The sequence below is a fragment of the Harpia harpyja genome, chromosome 3 (genome assembly GCF_026419915.1).
Source record: "Harpia harpyja isolate bHarHar1 chromosome 3, bHarHar1 primary haplotype, whole genome shotgun sequence".
In the NCBI taxonomy this organism is placed as follows: domain Eukaryota; kingdom Metazoa; phylum Chordata; class Aves; order Accipitriformes; family Accipitridae; genus Harpia; species Harpia harpyja.
Genome location: NC_068942.1, coordinates 30,876,369 through 30,895,966, shown reverse-complemented (window position 1 = coordinate 30,895,966; position 19,598 = coordinate 30,876,369). Strand labels below are relative to the sequence as shown.

General features: G+C 37.7%; 1 protein-coding gene across 1 annotated transcript in view; it reads right to left on the bottom strand.

Annotated features, from left to right (window-relative positions):
• Positions 1-19,598, bottom strand: part of EYS (eyes shut homolog) — a 1,008,942-nt gene that overhangs the window by 135,914 nt on the left and 853,430 nt on the right. The window contains exon 39 of the mRNA XM_052781811.1: positions 19,266-19,419. Within this exon, the coding sequence (XP_052637771.1) occupies positions 19,266-19,419 (154 nt within the window). The remainder of the gene's footprint in view (positions 1-19,265; positions 19,420-19,598) is intronic.

The window sequence follows — 19,598 nt, the reverse complement described above, 5'->3', positions numbered from 1 at the left end:
CATTTTAGCTACAATCTCCTTTAGAGCTACTCTTAAACATAGATGAAAGTACAGGCTCATAATGCTTATTCCCTGTTTGAATATAAAAAGGTAAAATATAGATTATAATGTCATTTGGATGTGCTTCAACAGTGACTACTAAAATAGCCAGATGTACATTTTATAATGTATTACAAATGTCTCATCTATTTTTTCAATCACTTTGATTAGTGATGTATATTTGAGCTTAAGTATATTATTTGGAAAATAAATACTGCACAAGATTCATGAATATTAACTAAAAAAAAAGAAAAATAAAGTAAACATAATACATTTAGCTAGTATGAGTAAAAGTGTGTTCATAGGCCAGCCTTTATTAAGTTTTCTGTTTTTAAACAAGATAGATTACTTTCATCAGATTTTAGAAATAGAAAGTATGAGGTGTTCATGGAAAAGGGCAACCTTGTATGATGTGAAATGTGCTACATTTCTTCATGGTTAGACAAAATCTTATGTAGGACAGTAGCCTTTAAACAAGATTATATTTTATGAATGTAAGTCATTACGGAAATTATGGAAGTGTAAACAAACACCATAATGACTGTTGCTGTATATGTACAATCTGGTTTTCCTTACAGATGAGGTGCTTTATTTCTTCATTTTGATGTCCACTTTTTCACTTAAACATTATGAATGCAAATACACACATATTGAATTTGGAAATATTAGAAAATATCTCACTACAAGAAAAAAACTGAGATTAACTATTTCATTTCAAAGGGATGCTCAGTGCTATTAACCATGTAGATACTTTAGGTAAAAATTCAAGCACTGAATAAAGTTTCAATTTATCAGAATAAACATTTCTAACTGACAAAAATTTTTTTCAGATTAGGCTGCCTCTGATTTGCAACAGTGTAGATTATACGCACAAATTAAATCAGAGTCAATTTAACTATCCTATTAAATAACGCGAAATCACAAAGTTCCCACCTGGAAGTGTGCATTAATTCAGACTTGTTCCCACAGCAGGAATAAATCCCAATTGGTTTGATCTTACCCTTAAATTGATCTATTTAGTAGTAAATCACACTATCAGTGTAAAATTAAGAACATGAAAATGTTTGGACTGCCTGTCTTTTTGGTAAAAAGCCATATTATGAAGTTTTGGGGAACTGCAAAACAAATGACTGAGTTCATAAACATACAAAATAGCGTATTTGTCATAACAAGGCACATCACAAACGTTAGCTTTATTACTGAAACATAAGAAGCCTTTTGACAGCCTGAGTCCTCCAGCATCTATACAGGAGAATAGCTCATAACAGACAAATATCACAGGGAGAAAAATACACACACAGAAGACAGATCCGGTAACTGCTGAATCCATTGTTTTGAGATAGTTTAACAGTTAATTACAAAATAACCAAAGCTAATACTAATCTTTTTTATTCAGGTGACACTCCGTATCATCAGCATTCAGTTCATCAAACTAAACAGGATTATTCACGGAAGCTGGATTTTTTTTTTTTTTTTTTTTTTTTTTTTTTTTATTTCACAGTGTGAGAGAGTCTGGATGGTCCTCCCTGGTTGCCACAAACATGCTCCAGATGCTCCTACCCTGAGGACCTCATTGTTTAATTTCTTCCTTGGGTCTCCTATGACTTACAGATAGGTGCCCAAACCCTTTCCTTATTCCCTTAATGAGCACGACCTGTTAAGTATGCATAATAAACACATACGTGTTAAGACAAGCATACAGCATAATGAAAAAAGGCAGGTGCCCATTTTCTACAAAAAAAGTCTTGTGGCTGGGGAATTTGGTTATTAGGAGACCCTCTGCCTAGTTGTCTTCAACTGTGAAGCGTCAGAGTGCACGCTCCAAGAGAACAGCCTAGTCATCCAGGTGGAAACCAGAACGGGCTGAGACGGAGCAGGACCGCTTTCCAGCCTTCTCACCGAAGGCAGGCCGCTACGCAGAAAGGAAGGTAGCATTTGCTGGGTCCCAGGAAGAAACACAAGAATGAACTCGAGCTTGTATCACTGTCAAGGGGATTCCCCTGGCCCAAGAAATGCTTACATACTTTGAAGTCATTAAGGTCACTGAATAACATTCATGAAGCCCAGTGGAAACATGACAGAAATATTCTACCTCACTAGCCTGAAGTCAAGCTGCTTCTAGCTTCTCTCTGGTTTTATTAAACTTCTTTTCTGTATTGGGAGAGTCAATGTTCAGTATCCTAAAAGGGAGGGAACCCTTACGCTGTCCTGCTCCCTACCCATTGATACTACATGCTGCAACTCAACACGTGGGAGTGAGACATTGTCACAGAGGTGCCTGGCTGCCTCTGCAGTCAACAGAAAAAATACACGACTCACTGAAGTGGTCTGAATGAGCCTGAAGGATGGACAATTTTTCAGCACTCTAACACCTCAGTGTCCTAACAGGGGCCTAAAAGTAGACAGGCTTTTAATATGGCCCACCATAAAGCCAAAGTATACACTGATTTTTACATTTCAACACTGTTTTCTGTATGTTTGTATTCATGATTCTAGCTGGTCCCATTACAGCATTCCTTCTCCAAAGGTCATTTTATGGGTTTTTTTACTGCAGTAGATAAAAGAATACTGGGCACTATAGAAAAATGGATGGTAACACGATCACATTGTGGATGTCATTTTACTCAGAGGATTCAATGATGATCAGTAGTTGAGTTTCATCAAATGGGTTGTAAAAAAAGAAGTCTTGCTTTAGAATGCAATAAAAAAAAAAAGTTGTCTTTCATTTCAAGTCACTCTCACACACTCTAAGCACCAAAATAGCAAGAACAAAACAAGCTTATTACAAAATGATCAAACTAAATTTATCAACATATCCCAGCCTACATACTGTAAACTTACAAGGTTTGGAGAAGACAGTTGTCCTTCAAATTTAAACAAGAAGAAAAAAAAGGATCATTTCAAAGAATGTAGTATAGTAAAAACATTTTTAAACTGGTTGGAAGAGCATTCATAGCAGTATACTTCTGACATGCCCATGAAGCAACTCCTAGGAGGCCGTGCTGGAAGATTCTTTTCCTCTGAGGGACCCAATGCGCTACTTCATTATTTCTTTTGGTCACAGTATTGAGCACTAAGGGATGCCACTAGTAACTGACTGCCGGCTAGACTACGCACTGCTGACCATCAAATTTTCCACCCACTTAGCTGATCTGGATATAAGAGTATTATGGGAGACAGTGATGAAAGCCTTGTTGAAAGGACAGAAAGGACAGCAGTAGGTTAAAGAAAAGTTGATCTGTTTTTAAATGTTTTAACTGAATAGCAGCATATTTCAGGAAACGCCTTTGCCTATCAGACATAAGCTGTTTGTTTAGATTATTTTAGTCTTCAGCTGTGCATCTCAGCACTTTGTGATTATTAATGAATTTTCTAACAAGATCTCGGTGAATCTTGTATCACAGGGAAGGACCTGATGCAAAGACAGATGAAAAGACTTGCCCAAGATCATATCTGAAGAACGCCAAATACGTCAGGTAATGAGTGCAAGTTCGATGACTGTCATGGTTATATTCACTAAGTAATCGTTCCTATATGAAGTTACTAGAAATTAAGAAGAATCAATCTAAACCCAACTTGCTTTTAAAGAATATACCCACTGTACTGATCAAATTGCAGCAGTTAAATATTTGTCTTGAGTTAATATTAAGTGCTTTGCTAAATGATGAATCTGGAAAACTTCCCGTTATGCATCTCTCTCTCATTTGCAAGCCAGAGAAAGAGAGTGGGCAGGAAGATAGGGCGAGCAGGATTAGATCAGCTAATCCTGCCACTGCTTTCAGTAAACAGCTATGGGATTGTTTCTCAAATTAAAAAAATAATAACAAAAATAGGCTACTCTCTGGTCAGGAAGGAAAAAAATAATCCCAAACACCTGTACCAGGCATATGAACAGCTGGGTGCATGCTGATGATGATTCAACTGTGATATGTGCTGCATATAATTAGATAAGCAGAATAAGTTGTGTGGGGAATCTATGACGGAAAATCTACTGCCTGATTAATTACCTTTATTTTCTTTTCACTGTCTTCCTTTTATCACCTTTTTCTCATTCAAGAAGGGTTGGGGGAGCAAAGGAAGTTCTGTGTTTATCTTCTATTGTCACTGCTGAATGTTGTTGTAACAGTTTGGGTAGGTAGGGAAGAAAAAGCCCTTATTTGGCTTGAATCAGAAACCGACTCTATACTGATGTAAATAGACAGCATGATTATTTTCAGAGGGAAAACTGAAAAGGAGAGTAAGAAGCTTATCAAGCAAAATTTTTAATATTCATCTTTGATCAACTCAACATTTTGGAATCTACTTGTCCTCTATCCATGATAATGATTTAAAGCAGAAGTTCTTTGGAACCCATAGAAAACTATCCTTAATTATCTGGGATGAAAATGAGCAGGGATACTCTCAGCTGCTGACGTCTAAAAGATCTCAAATAATTGAATATGCAGTTTGGAGGAATAGAATCTCTAAATTTTTGTCTACCTTTTGATTAAAGGTATGCAATGAGATCTGAAAAGTACAGAATTATGTACCTACAATTTTCCCAGTTATTAGGCAATTTAATTTATTTCATCATCTGAAGATGCAGCAGCACTATTCTGTGAAAGTTGCAGGTGGCAAAACATTAGTTCATGTTTATTTCAGGAACTTGTGTAAGGTGAGATGAGATATACTAGCTTCTTGCAGCTCAGCTTGAATTTAAACTGAACAATTCTGTGCTGCTTCATTTCCTACTTAATGCAGCTGTAAATGTTTTGGCCCTTTGGTCTTCTGTATTCAGCGTGCAACCTTTGGTGCACTTAACAGTCTTCCTGCTCATAACTGAGAAAAATGTCATCTTACCCTTTCTCTGTATTCTTAAAGTAGATTTTGAGTAGTTTACAAAAAAAAAAAAAAAGAAGAAAGAAAAAAGAACATCATAGAAAGAATTCTAAGTGAGAGCAAAAATATGTGTTCTGCATTTAATCACCGATTTAGTACTACATGAACAAGAAGATAAAAGCTACCAAAAAAATCCCATAAACTTGCTGCAAACCTGTCAGAAAACATGATCAGCTGTAATTAAAATTATATGGACAAATCACTTTAAATCACAAAGCAGTGATATGAAGTGAACTAATTCTGACAGTGTTGGACACACTGTCTTGGGATAAGGTTTGTCTTCCACACATTAACTCATTAAAGTAAGAATCAACAGAATTTGTTATAAGAATGAGAGGGGACTTTCCAAGAACTAGGCCTGGTTTTGGGTCCGACTGCCATACTTGCTTTAGTGGTAAAATATTTCATATTTAATCTACTGTTAATAAGGAACAGTTTTAGTCAATCTGAGACTGTGCTGCTGCCAAAGAGAATGGTGCCCAACAGCACCTTGATGCAGCTGTTCAGGGAGTGTGATTACAGATCCTATCCACCTAGAACCCAAATTACCAAATCCCCCCAAAGATGATTTTTTAGTCAGATCAGCAGTATTTCTGCAGCAGTTCGCAGCTAATCAGACTAAGTTAATCAGCCTTCTCTTCAACTGCCTGCCCAGTAAGACTGACACTACCTTCCTGAGCAGAGAGGACTATAATAAGAGACACATTAATTCCAAAAGCTGTAAGATGCTGATCAGTGTAAAACTCACAAGAAAATAAAATGTTGCAGATGTCACATTGGTTCAAAATACTTTTTGCTGAAATGTAGTATATGCAATAATATACAGCCATTTGCCATTCAATATGAATGAATGTTGTATGTGTTGAAATGTGTGAACACTTGAATGCCATAGGATTACTTTTTAGCATTCTGAGGCTTTTGCAGTTTTTATTAGGGACAAAGCAAATGGTGATGCCTACCACTTTTCTCTATTATTACACAGAGAATTTCCCCATTATTGAATATGTGCTCTGTGTTTTGGAAAAACAACAAACAAAACAAAACCAAAAATTTTTTGGCTTAAGTTTGAGGCTTAAAGAGGTTAAGAAGAAACAGATGAAATAATACAGGCTTTAGAAAGCATTCCTAGCACTTGGGGCAGGAACTGGGTATTTAGCAAGACCAGCAATACTGCATCATTGGCTGGGAGAACCTCAGTGCATCACCACTGTGAGTTCTAGAATTGAAAAACATGTATACACATTTGTCATAGGCTGCTGCTGTGATTCTTGTCTGCATCAAGCAACCAGCAAACTCCACTCGTGTGTCACTGTGAGCCTGTTTTATCTTACGTATCTCCACCTTATGTTTTCAGTAAAACTGCTTGTGTACATGCTGCTCTACATGGAAATTGAACACCATTTACACAGCGGTACGATAGAAGTGCCAGATTCACTACCTACATGAAATAAGAGTTAGACATCTGGGGTAAAGGAGAGTCTATAGACAGATTATAGGGGTAAGCATTTCGTCCAAAAAAATTCACTACAATAAAGTGATATGTGCTTCTCTTCTGTTAAAGGCGAAGGAAGAACTTGCAATCTTAATAATAAACACCTTCCTCTTTGGCTGGTTCAGGAAGAGTGCTTTTCATCTACTTTAGCCAAGGAAAGAAATGGTCAGATCGTGCCTTGTCTTATGTCAGCCACAGACTGGTGTTTAGATTTGTATTTTTCACAACATTTGCCGCTGAGCAAAACTTACACCCTCCCCCAGAAGGCAGGCAAGTATAATCCTGTTATTTTCCAGATGGGTGAACAAAAGAGGTTGAAGAAGATTGTTGCTGACAGTGCTGGGAACAAAAGCCAGGGGCCAAGCCACCTATCAGATTTACATAAAATGTATTCAAATGCAAGAGAAAATATATTTTCTGAAGGTGTTTTGAACAGCTGCTGAGCAATTTAGTAGCAACACAGCATGCTACAGTATAGCTCCCACATTCACATCTTTCATTACTACTAGTCCCCTAGGTGCTGGCAGCTCTGACAAGACAATGTGAGCTGTTGGGTGCATAAAACAATTTCTGTGACAATGTATAGATCCCTAGTTCCTGGTGTTCTCACTAAAACCCATCAGTTCAGTAGGAAGTCATATCCACCATCAATGCAAAAGGCTGACCAGCACTGCAAACCACATAGACGCTGTAGAAGAAAAACCACAGGGACACGTATCCCAAGGCACAGATATGAATCAGTGCTTCATAAGCACCATTTCCCCAAATGGAGAAATGTACAACAAACACGTGATACTGAAGTTGAGCAAAGCCTCCAGAAAAGGCAGTCCACAGCCTGGAGAAGAATTTTATTTTAATGTATTCCAAACCTCCACATTACATGTCTGTTTAATACCATTCACTTGGGAGTGTGAGCTCAAATGCAGATTTGGCCTTATATAAAGTTTTGTCATTTCATAGCACAGCACAGGATTTCCACCAACCCAGAGAACCTGCTCACAAACTATGCTAAAATAGTTACTATATCCTGAAATATCTTGTAATACAGCAGATGTTTTTCATGCCTCTGGAAAGACAATAGCACCAGTAGTGCTAGACATTAATTACTTTCCTATGTTTGGTATATGCTAACACTTACAATGTGACTACAAGAATTCTACAATATATTCACCTTTACCTTCTGTTGAACAACAGAGAATAAAACCTCATCCAACACAATGCAGCATTAGCTATAATTTAAATAAACTGCAGAGGTCCCATATTTATTACAAAGTTTTACCCACACTACTTTGTATGCAAGGAACGTAGAAAAATCACTTTCTGTATCACTTCATAGTTCCTTCTGTGATTGGTTGACCTTGGTGGGCTGCCAGCTGCCCACCCAGCCACTCTCTCATTCCCCCTCTTCAACATGACAGCAGGAGTGGGGGAATAAGATGACGAAGCTCCTGGGTCAAGATAAATACAAGGAAATCACTTACCAATTACCATCACGGGCAAAACAGTTGGAGCCGGCTGGAACTGGCTGTGTCCGGCACGGGGCAGCCCCAGACCCTCCTCACAGAGATCATCTCTGCGGCCCCCCACCAGCCCCCGGGCACGTAAACTCCGCACACCTTCTTTCTATAAACTTTGCATGCACTTTTCTAAAACATTAAGCTACCGACATGTGGACGTAAATTTATTAGCTGAAATCCTAAGCGTCTTATTGTACAACCTTGTCAGTATCACCATGACAGCAATGCCTTTGAAAACCAGTCCTGGCTATTTTAAAGTATCTTTATTTATTTTGAGCTGCATGATGTAATATTAGTATAAATCTGCACACCTAACCTGTTTCTGGTGAAGGTGTCTGCCCTCTGGTTTCTGCTACATTTACACACAGCTTAAATTCCCATCTGCAATCAGCCTCCAGTGAAGCGCATTTTTATTTAATTCTGTATTTCCAGCCATGTCAAAGACAAGGTCAAGTAATGGTCACAAAATGACAAAGCATCTTTGGATGAAATTGATCACAGATGTAACAGCAGCAACACTAACTACACAGAAAATAGATCAACAAAGCTGAAGAGAGTGGGACAAAAGGCAAGCGGCACACAACGGTGAGCAAGCAGAGAAGAAAGTTTCATGAACAGTTTATGGTCTAATGAAAAGCCAGGTCAATGTGTGCTTCAAAGAACAAGCAAAGGGTAATAAGGACAGTCAAGGTGGTGGAGAGATGAATAAAAAAGCTTCTCCCACCTGAATTAACTACATTCCAGAATAAAAATTCATCACGTAATTGATGTACTTCAGTCAAAGGGAGAGAAACACCTTCCTTCCTCAGCTGTCTTCCTTGAATGAGCTTCTTTCAGACTTTCAGAAAGATGCAGCTCACATGTCTCTCTCTAACCTGACTATTAAGGAGGACTATTTAACATATGTATGTGTAAATTTTACTCAATACTCTCTTTAATCAAGTGATACAATTTGCAGCACCAAGTTTTTTACTGCCAGTATGTAAAATTAGACCTAAACTGGCTAGTCTTGAAACAATCAGTCTAATTGTCTAATGTCCTGTTTTGTTCCTTCTTCTCTGCAGATGTGCAAACCATATATTGAGTATCTGCCTGAAATTTATTTAGAAAGCAAGAAGCTAGAAAAAACTAAGGTTATAGCAATTAAAATAAAATAATAATAATAAAACACAGAATAACCATTGCTGTTTCTTCCTTCCCTCATCCTCCATGAAAAAAGTATTTCCAATGAACTGTATGAAACAGAGTTCCCAAGTTAGTATACCTGAGGTCCTGTGATGATTTTGGGTCACAGAGCTGGACTGAGTATAGTACAAAATATAGATCATGCACGAGGATGTCAATGCTACATTTTTAAAAATCTGTTTAAATACTTAACTTGGCCTCAGAACATTTAATCTTTTGAACACCTTTTTGAGATAGGTAAGTACTACTCCCACTTTAGAGCTATGCAAACTAAGTAACAAGCTAAGATTAACCAAACTCTTTTAAAACCATGTAGGAAATTTGCTGCTGAGCTAGGAGCTGATCGCCTAGACCAAGAAGAACTGCTCCCTTCTCCTCAGCACAGAGGAGAAAATTCAGCTAACCTCGCAGCAGTCTGGACCATGCGACTTCACTGCCTGTTTTGTTGTTCGTGGAGACCTGCCTTCTGATTCCTCTACAATTACTGGTGCTCACGAGGTGTATCAAAGAGACCCAAACTGGCTTCTCGGGAGGTATGTTTTCTTCCCCTTCCCTCCACCAGTCCTTTTTTGGACACTTGTGCAAAGCCTAGCTGCCTACTGTTTTTTAATTTTTACTGATTTTCAGTATCTACAGAGCAAATAGCACTTCCTATTGCTTTCAGCTAAAGCAAACCTGTAGAGAATTGCAAACCGTTACAAGCACACGGAACCAATTTTATTTCTGTATTGATCTTCCACTTCAGCAACAACAGGCTTGAGGAAGAGAATTTTAAAAATTGCTTTGCTTTCACGGATTTTTTTTGGTTTACCTCTTCAGAACTCAGAAATACAACAGTGTAAACATTTACTATCACCTCACTTAGGAAGAAGACAACATGGCACCTTCATAAGCTGTTTGGCAATATACTTCATTGCTATAGTTCCACGTGCTGTGCCAAACTAACAGAAACCAAACAGTTGTCTGAAAAGTCCTCTGTGTGAAGCACTGGGTGACCAGATAATGAGCTAATTAGTTTTACAGAATTCTATATACTTTAGAAATAAATAAATAAATACTGGAACTGTCAACATATTGAACAATATTGAAAAAAATATTTTTCAGTATACCAGATTATCTTGAATTTTAATAGTTCATTATTCCCTCTGTAATCCAGTGACTCCTTTCTCCTTCAAGTCACAGACATCTGCCTTGTTTCATGCAGAATACCTAGTGTCTCTTCGGTAGCACTGAAACCCCTTTGTACTATCATGTATGGGAAAGACCTGTTCTTCCTGCCAAGCAGATCAGAAGGGCTCTGCATCCTGCTTCTGCCCTGCAACAGAGGGAACAGCCAAGTATTTTGAAATCTTTGCTATCTGTTTCACACAGTCTCACCCAGCCACAAGAAGATGAAAAAGTGAATCACATGAGATCACGGAACAGAAACTATCTATCTAGAGAAACTGCAGTGAGTAAGCAATCACATCAGCAACACTTGGAATACAATGCTTTATGCAGCAGACAGAAAAAAAGGGACTATGGCACACTTGAAAGGATCAGTATGCACCATTAAAGCAGTGTCTTCTTTAATACATGAAGGGAGAGTTCTAAAGAGCTTAGCAAAATTCTGGAAATGTAGGTTAAATGCAGTTTAGAATTTCCATGATATAATAAAAAGAACACTTACGAATGCTTTAGCTGTAATGGTGCTGAAAGGCAAATTACATAATTTCAAAGCCGATGTATCCAGAAAATGGGAATTGGGTTATACAGACTATGAGAACTTTAATCTTGCTATTTTTCTTGCAGAAACAGAGATTTTTCAAAACTTGGAATTTCAAAATTATAACACCCAAATCTAAAAATAAAAGGTAATGAAATGTGCATTCTTTATGTTTTATAATGCATACCTTAATTCTGGTGAATCCACAGCTCATTGTCTTTAGAAGACCCACTAAATTGTGACACAGAGCTTCAGTAAAGTCACATAAACTAATAAGTGCTATTAGCAACATCAGTCACTAAGAAATTAATAAATAACTATTGCAGTTATCAACAGTGCACTGAAACTGTTTCTTTAATGTGATTATTAATCCTAGAGCTTTCTTTGGAAAATGAGATTTTCTGGTTATACTTGATTCTGAAAATTACACTAGCTATTATTTATGTCACTTTTGATATGAGGGGCTGCTAAACAGGAAGGTGTTAGAATGTTCTGAATTATACAATGCTTTAGTCATGCTTTTGAAGGTTATAGCATGAAAAACTAACAATCTGTTCACGTATCTAATTACCAACATATTTGTAATATGTGTAACAATGAGATACTGAACATACATTAGAGATTACCATGGTCGTTAAACATCTGATCCTGTTTAAACATGTGACTATTGATATGACAGTTTGTAAGCATCCCTCATTAGGCCTATTCCTTTTACCATTTCAATTGTAGTAGGAAAAATACAAAGTTCTGTTTAATATCTTTATCCATGATCTGGATGAGGGGATCGAGTGCACCCTCAGTAAGTTTGCAGATGACACCAAGTTGGGCGGGAGTGTTGATCTGCTGGAGGGTAGGACAGGCTGGGTGGATGGGCTGAGGCCAACTGTATGAGGTTCAACAAGGTCGAGTGCCGGGTCCTGCACTTGGGTCACAACAACCCCGCGCAGTGCTACAGGCTTGGGGAAGAGCGGCTGGAAAGCTGCCCAGAGGAAAAGGACCTGGGGGTGCTGGTCGACAGCCGGCTGAGTATGAGCCAGCGGTGTGCCCAGGTGGCCAAGGCGGCCAACGGCATCCTGGCCTGTATCAGAAACAGTGTGGCCAGCAGGAGCAGGGCAGGGATCGTCCCCCTGTACTGGGCACTGGTGAGGCTGCCCCTCGAGTCCTGTGTTCAGTTTTGGGCCCCTCACTGCAGGAAAGACATGGAGGGGCTGGAGCGTGTCCAGAGAAGGGCAACCAAGCTGGCGAGGGGCCTGGAGCACAAGTCTGACGAGGAGCGGCTGAGGGAGCTGGGGTGGTTCAGTCTGGAGAAAAGGAGGCTGAGGGGAGACCTTATCGCTCCCTACAACTACCTGAAAGGAGGGCGTAGTGAGGTGGGTGCTGGTCTCTTCTGCCAGGTGGCTGGAGATAGGATGAGAGGAAATGGCCTCCAGTTGTACCAGGGGAGGTTTAGGTTGGATATTAGGAAAAATTTCTTCACTGAAAGGGTTATCAAGCATTGGAACAGGCTTCCCAGGGAAGTGGTTGAGTCACTGTCCCTGGAGGTATTTAAAAGATGTGTAGATGTGGCACTTAGGGACATGGTTTAGTGGTGGACTTGGCAGTGTTCAGTTAATGGTTGGACTCGATGATCTTACAGTTCTTTTCCAACCTAAATGATTCTGTGATTCTATGATTCTGGTACGCTTTGCCCACGTTGAGGACACAAAAGTCACAAAGTCCAATCGGATCTACAGTTTTTTCATAATACAGTGAAACAATCAAGCTGGTCATGACCCAATTAGAAAGAGACACAAAAGTTTTTGGCAGACTTTTTGGACTAGAATCAGAGGTATTAACCACCCAGGTATCTGCTGAAGGGACAATACAGCAGGGCTCAAGCCATCTGGGAGATTTCTAGAGCACATTCACAATCTCATAGCACAGGTGATTAAGGAGGCAAGAAGTGCAGGTGCTCTGCTGGACCTGATACTTAAAACAAGGAAGAACTGGTTGAAGGCTTGAAAGTCAGAAGCAGCCTTGGCTGCAAAGACCATGAGATGGTAGAATCCAGGATCCTAAGAGGAGGGAGCAAAGCAAAAAGCAGGAGCACAACCCTGGACATCAGAGAACACACTTTAGTCTCTTCAGGGATCTGTTTGGAAGAAACCCATGAGATATGGCCCTGGAAAGAAGAGTGGTCCAGGAGACCTAGTTGATATTCAAGTATCACCTCCTATGAGCTCAAGAAAGGTCCATCCCAACAAGCAGGAATCAAGCAAATGCAGCAGGAGGCCTGCATGGGTGAACAATGAGCTTCTAATTGAACTCAGACATGAAAAGGAAGTGCATAAGGCATGGAAGCAAGGGCAGGTGATCCAGGAGGAGTATAGAGTTGCTGTCTGATCTTGCAGGGATAGGGTTAGGAAAGCTAAGGCTGACATCTACTTGACTATGGCAAGTGACATTCAGGGCAACAAGAAAGGATTCTACAAGAACATCAGCAGCAAAAGGAAGACTTAGGAAAATGTGGGCTCACTGCTGAATGGGGAAGGTGATCTGCTGACAAAGGACCTGGAAAAGGCCGAGATACTTGGTGCCTTCTTTACTTCAGTCTTCACTGGCAAGACTGTCCTTCAGGACAAAGGAGTTAATTTTCTCCCTCTCTTCTGCAATGGTATGACCACATCTGGAGTGCTGTATCCAGTTCTGGACTCTCCAGTACACGAAACATATGGACTTACAGGAGCGAGTTCAGCAAAAGGCCACAAAGATGAGTAAGGGACTGGAGCCTCTTTCAGATATTCAAAACGTGACTGGACATGGTCCTACATGCTCTATGTGCCCCTGCTGGAGCAGGAGTGCTGGACAGGATGATCTGAAGAGGTCCTTTCCAACCTAAACAATCACATGATTCTGTGTTTCTGTGTTCTTGAGATATTCCTGTAAGGTCAGTTAATTCAAGAAGACCTACTCTAAACCAGATCATGAAGGGTACGGGAATTCAAACATCTGCCCTTCAAGTCAGTACCTAATGAGCTTGAATAGCCATAGCAGTTGGTTTGTTGGCTTTGACAGATGACTGATGAAATGTTGAATACTGTTGCTGAATGAAAGCAAAAAAATTGTTTCAGAAAGTCACATATGTTTCTAAACACACTGCATGTTCTGTTCAAACACAAAATCTGAAATTGAAATGAAAACAAAAAGTAATCTTTTCTGCATTCTCTGTGAGAATCCATTCTCTTTGAGTTATTTCACCTAGCAGGCCACACAGAATAATTTAACTGATTGATTCTAATGTTTCATCAAATGGTCAATTTTAATTGCATATACAAGAATTTATATGCATTAGTTTGATGTAATGCATGTATTATGGGACTATTTTTGAGACTAACAGATGTAGTGATTTACCTATGTAAAACTGTAACAGCTGGATTGATGGAACTGGGATTAAGGTTTTCAGAGAACAAACATTATATAGGCATACACTGCACAAACCTTCCTACCTTAGAGTGGCAAATGTGATGATGACTTTACGAAATAGGTATTCATTACGAACTGAACTCAGTCTACTACTGTTTTTACAAGGGCTGATAAACCATCATCAGCTGCAGATAATCTCAGTGGAAAATCACCTCTTTGAAAGCCATTTTTAGGTTTTGTCCCACTAAGACTTATGCTGAGTTATCATGATTTGCAATTTCTATAGAAAATGCAGTAAATATAAATGTGTATAGTTGTACATAGAGTCCTTCTAAAAGGAATTCCAAATTTAATCCAAAATTTATTAAATCTACTTTCCAGTTTTATGCAGCACAACGTCCGCATGGGTATGATTCATGTATGTGCTGACTTAAAATTCAAAATTAAAATATAGAGTATGTAAGATATTCCACTTCAAAACCACATCTAAATGTGTTTTCTTTATCAATTTATAAGTTCGTATGATAGAATAGCAATTCTTAAATCTCTCCCAGACTGCTTTCACTGTTAATCTTCAAAGAATTTTGGGAAGGGCAGGTGTGATAAAATGATGGCGATATTGCATCAAGTTGGCTCAAGTTATCTACCAAAACACCTTTCCATTTCTCCTTCATCACATAACTGATAATGTTGGAACTCAGTATTGCAAGTATGAAGCTTAGGAGTATTTGAAGACAGCAAAATGTCTTCCACACATCACAAATATAGGTTACACTATATATCTGTTCAGATACAAAGCCACTGATGTTTACAAAGAGCTGCTCAGATGTTTCCAATTCATCAAACAAAAAATTCCTGTATTCCTAGGTAACTGGTAATACTGGAAGCAATAGCACAACATCAGAAAATTACTAATTTTTTGTTTTACGGATTTACTGTAATTTTCAGTAATACTTGCACACTATGCAGAGCACCTAGCACTTGTAAATACTAATAAAACGATGACTTAAAAGTATGCACTAATAGGAAAACATACATACCTCTGGAATGATGAAATGAAATGGGTAAACCCCATGACTCAAAATGAGCCAACAGACTGTATGGATAATGATTTACATATTCTTTTTGAAAACACACTTTCAGAATGCACATGCAACAAAAAACTTTGTAAGATCAGTTCAAACAACTGTCTCTTCTGTGGAAAGGAGGAAGTGGAAGTGTAGGTAAAAACATGGGCACTGATAATATAATCACGTAGTTTGCACTCAGTAAATTATGTCTTGCCAAAGTTTTCATGTGGAGGTACAAAAACATGTTGAGGACTTTCACAGTTTAGAATGTGCCATCTGCTTTTGAAGCATGAAGACCAAATAATAAACTTGAGCAGCTTGTGTACCACTGCATGGTCTAGGCTAGAGTTCACCAAACAACATTAACTGAATAATTTATTTAACAAATAAACACTTTTATGAACAGCTAAAGGTGCCCTTCTCAGCCATGAGTAAATTCTTACTTCCATACCACTAATTAAAGTGTGACAGAAAACTGGAAACAACTACATTCAATATGTTCACTTGGAAGATACATGAAATATTAATGTACATAATACAATGACAAAGCTCTGTGGGGATGAGCACTATGTTCATTAAATTCCAGAGCAAAATTCTGACAATTCTGCAGGTAAATAAGATGGAAAAGAGCGACACTGTCCTATACAGGCAAGATTTTAATTAATGCTTGCCTAGAATCTTCCAAACAGAAAAGAACCTGGTGTCCCCCATCACTGTCTAGAACAGACAATCCAAACTTTTTAAGGAAAGTAATTAAAAAAAATTATCATTTAGAGAAGTGTAAGATGTCTAAAAAAAAAAAAAATCAGTATTCCTACTCTAAAAGCTAAAATCCCACTATCCAGAAAAATCAAAATACGGGTGACTTGATTACCTCAATCTCTTGCTTGTTAAAGTTACTTTCCTTCAACCACTGAATTGAAGAAACACCATCTGGCCTCAGTGACAGTCACATCACTTTAACCACAAATAATGTACAACAAATTTTGCATCAGGCAAAAGCATTTTAGAACCCACACATGGAATGAAAAGTGTTTGAACTAATGTTCTTTGAATAACTTTGAAAAACAAATCCATAAAAGCAATCCAGACTACATCTGAAGTATGTGCCCAAAGCTTTAACTGAAAAGATCAATACAATCTCAGTTATGAAATCACAAAAAATTAAACTCAAACAAATGCCTATTTTCAAAACCAGCAATCAAATCATTCTAAGATAAACAGAAATGGAAACAATGAATAAAACTGCATTGAAACAGGTCTCTAGTTTCTTTAGGCAAAAAAAAAAAAAAAAAGCAATCAGAGTTTATTGTGTTCTTCTATAAAACTGTCGTTTCACAAGGACTGTAAAGACAGTAACTGAACATTTAAAACTCATTTAATCTTCATCAGGTTCGAAAGAAATGGCCATATCTAAGGAAACTAATCATATAGTTAAGAGAAAGTAATAGCTGTAAACTATGGGGATATCTTAGCTTCCTGTACATGGTAGATTTAGAAAGAAAAAGTGTGAGAAGATGAACATCTGCTTCTGTAGACATTATGAGTTGCGTTAATTATGCTGTTTATCCACTGGAGCCATAGTTGCATCCAGAACTGGAATATCTGTCAAATATGATCTTACACAGTTTTTCAAAGTCATATTGAATAGAAATATTGTCTACCAATTGGAAGGTTTTCAAACAGTAGCAAAAATAGTTATTTATTCCAGTCTTTGTCTCTTTTCCTGCATTACAGGGAAAAAAACCTCATTAATTTTGCAGGTAAAACATACAGATAGAGTTATCTATCTTCAACAGCCACTAAGAGAACACAAATCAACAGTTTTGTCATGGATTCATATTTTATAGCCTATGATACAAGATCCCGGGGGGCCACAAATGCCTTGTCATGTTTGCTTTTTTCTTTGGCAGAGGTTAACGATGATTGCTGAAGGATTACAATTTTATTGCTGCTTGGTGAAGGATATACTGCGCTCTCTACATTTTAGAAGGACTCACAAGAATAATCACTAGTCATTTTGAAGGCCAAGCCCATAAACGCAGATGCATGTAAATCCCTGCCAGTCACAGTCTACAATCACACCTTGCAAGTTATTTAGTATGCCACTGTTTTAAAGATAGCAGTATAAATTCCAGTAAACAAAGTTAATGTGTAAATTGAACTGACATTATTTTTTAGTGTAACAACATGGAGAATGAGACCATAAATATACAGGTGTTAATTTTAAGGTAAAAAAGAGGGAAATAAATTTATTTGTCAGTGTGAACTTGAACTCTATAACTAGAATCAATCTTTTCGATGCCATTTAGCTGCATTGGTTGCTAAGATATTATTAGGCTTTGAGATCTGTACAGCATTTTAATGTCTTAATCTTACAAAGCAGAGGCAATGCTACCACAGCTAATACAGTGCAGACAATTAGCTGACCAACGTCTCACACAAGAGTAGTCTCTGAGATTAAAAAACAAACTTAGAATCGTTTGTTAATATTGAGCTGTATACTTCTATCAAGTACGTTCTAAGAGAAAAAATTAATCTGCTGGCTCATAGGGAGAGGAAGGGACAGAATTTTCTTCGTAGATTTTATATACATTTGCAATTTGTACAAAAATCCTAAAATAGATTAATGCACTGTCAGCTAACGAGTAATTAGATTTGAATGTATGCTATGTGACTTTGCTTCATTAATACTAGGCATTAATACTAATACAGAATAAAAGGAAAAAAAAACCTTTTAAATGGAGCATAAGAGTAATGTACAGACATGTGGCTGAGAAGAAATATAAGATGGAAATGAAGCAGCTTCTTAAATGGTAGATCCTTTCATCCTTCCATATATTGAAAAGAGGTTTTATATTTATACACTAACAAGTCTGTTTCTAAAAGAATATGGTAAAGTTTATGGGTTGAGCATAAAATCTAACCAAAAAAAGCCTAACCAGTCTCTTCTCCCCATACCAGTCTAGTCTATATACTGAGATCATCAAACCTCCTGGCATGAGCAGCGTTTTAGAATTTTGCAACATTTACATTACCCAGAAACAGCTCAGAAGGCAAATGCAAAAATGTTCAGATGATGCTTTTATTTTCCTTTTTTGATAGTAAGAAGGTAATTTTGAGAACTCTGATGTGCATGTTGCAGGGTAAATTCTGCAGTCTCCTTCACATACTATCCTCTAACAGCAAAAATGGTCCTAGCTAAAACTACCTTTAATTTAATAACTTAATAATTTTATATGGGCATCAGAATTATTTCTAAAATATTTTTAAAGTAAACATTATCTTGAAGTTACTAATATAAATATAACACAATACCTATATTGTTTCATTCCTACCTTTTTCCTAACTTGCACATATGAAATTCCATGAGTGGAAAAGAGTTATTCCATTACCAAGGCATGATACCAATACCTTTTCCAAAATTATAAGTTAACCATTCTGTGAACTATTGTGTGTACTAGATGAAAAATGACAGTACTGGTCAGCCACCATTGTATAGTGCTGACAGTACCGTTGCATATGTAGATATGAGAGCTTACTGCATTGGGAGATGTTGTTAGCATGCCCATTTTCTAATTTCTAAATTGGTCCTATATTTAGCACTAGAATTCTGATGAGAAATCTAACTTATTCAATGTGTAAATTAATAAGCATAAATTATGAGCTACCCATTTTTAACCTCCAACATTATGTTTAAATTGTTTCAGTTCTCAAACTGACTTCATCTGTATCTGTAAAAGTGTCTGGAGTTTGAATGATTCATACATTCTCCAAAGGACTGAACTAATCTGTGTGAATTAGAATGTATTTTCAATCAAGGACACTACCTTACAAAAAAGGTTTCCAAATATGCATACGATTTTGCTTTCCAATATGAGTTGTCTTTTTATTGTAAAAAAAAAAGTGAAGTGACACTTTATTGCTCAATACGTATGACTAAAACTCTTTAGTGGAACACAGGGGTAAGTTCTTACCTTATCGTGATAGGGATGAGTATACCGTTGCTAATGGATTGATTGACGGATGCAGTCAGAATGTTCTGAGAGTTTCCACAGCTGAATCGAACTGTTGGTCTTCCCTCCACAAGATACAAGTGAAGAAACTGTTCTCTCAAATTCCTTCCACTAGCTTTGAAAACAAAAATGGAGACAGTCACACTTCTGAAAGTGTAGGACCTTCCAAAAATATTCCATGCTTCTGGAATACCATCGCCAGTCATAATGCTTGTGTGACATGAAGGAGTCTTCTATCCATATACAGTACTCTGCTTGAGTGACTGTGAGAATAAAATTAAACTCTGTATCAAC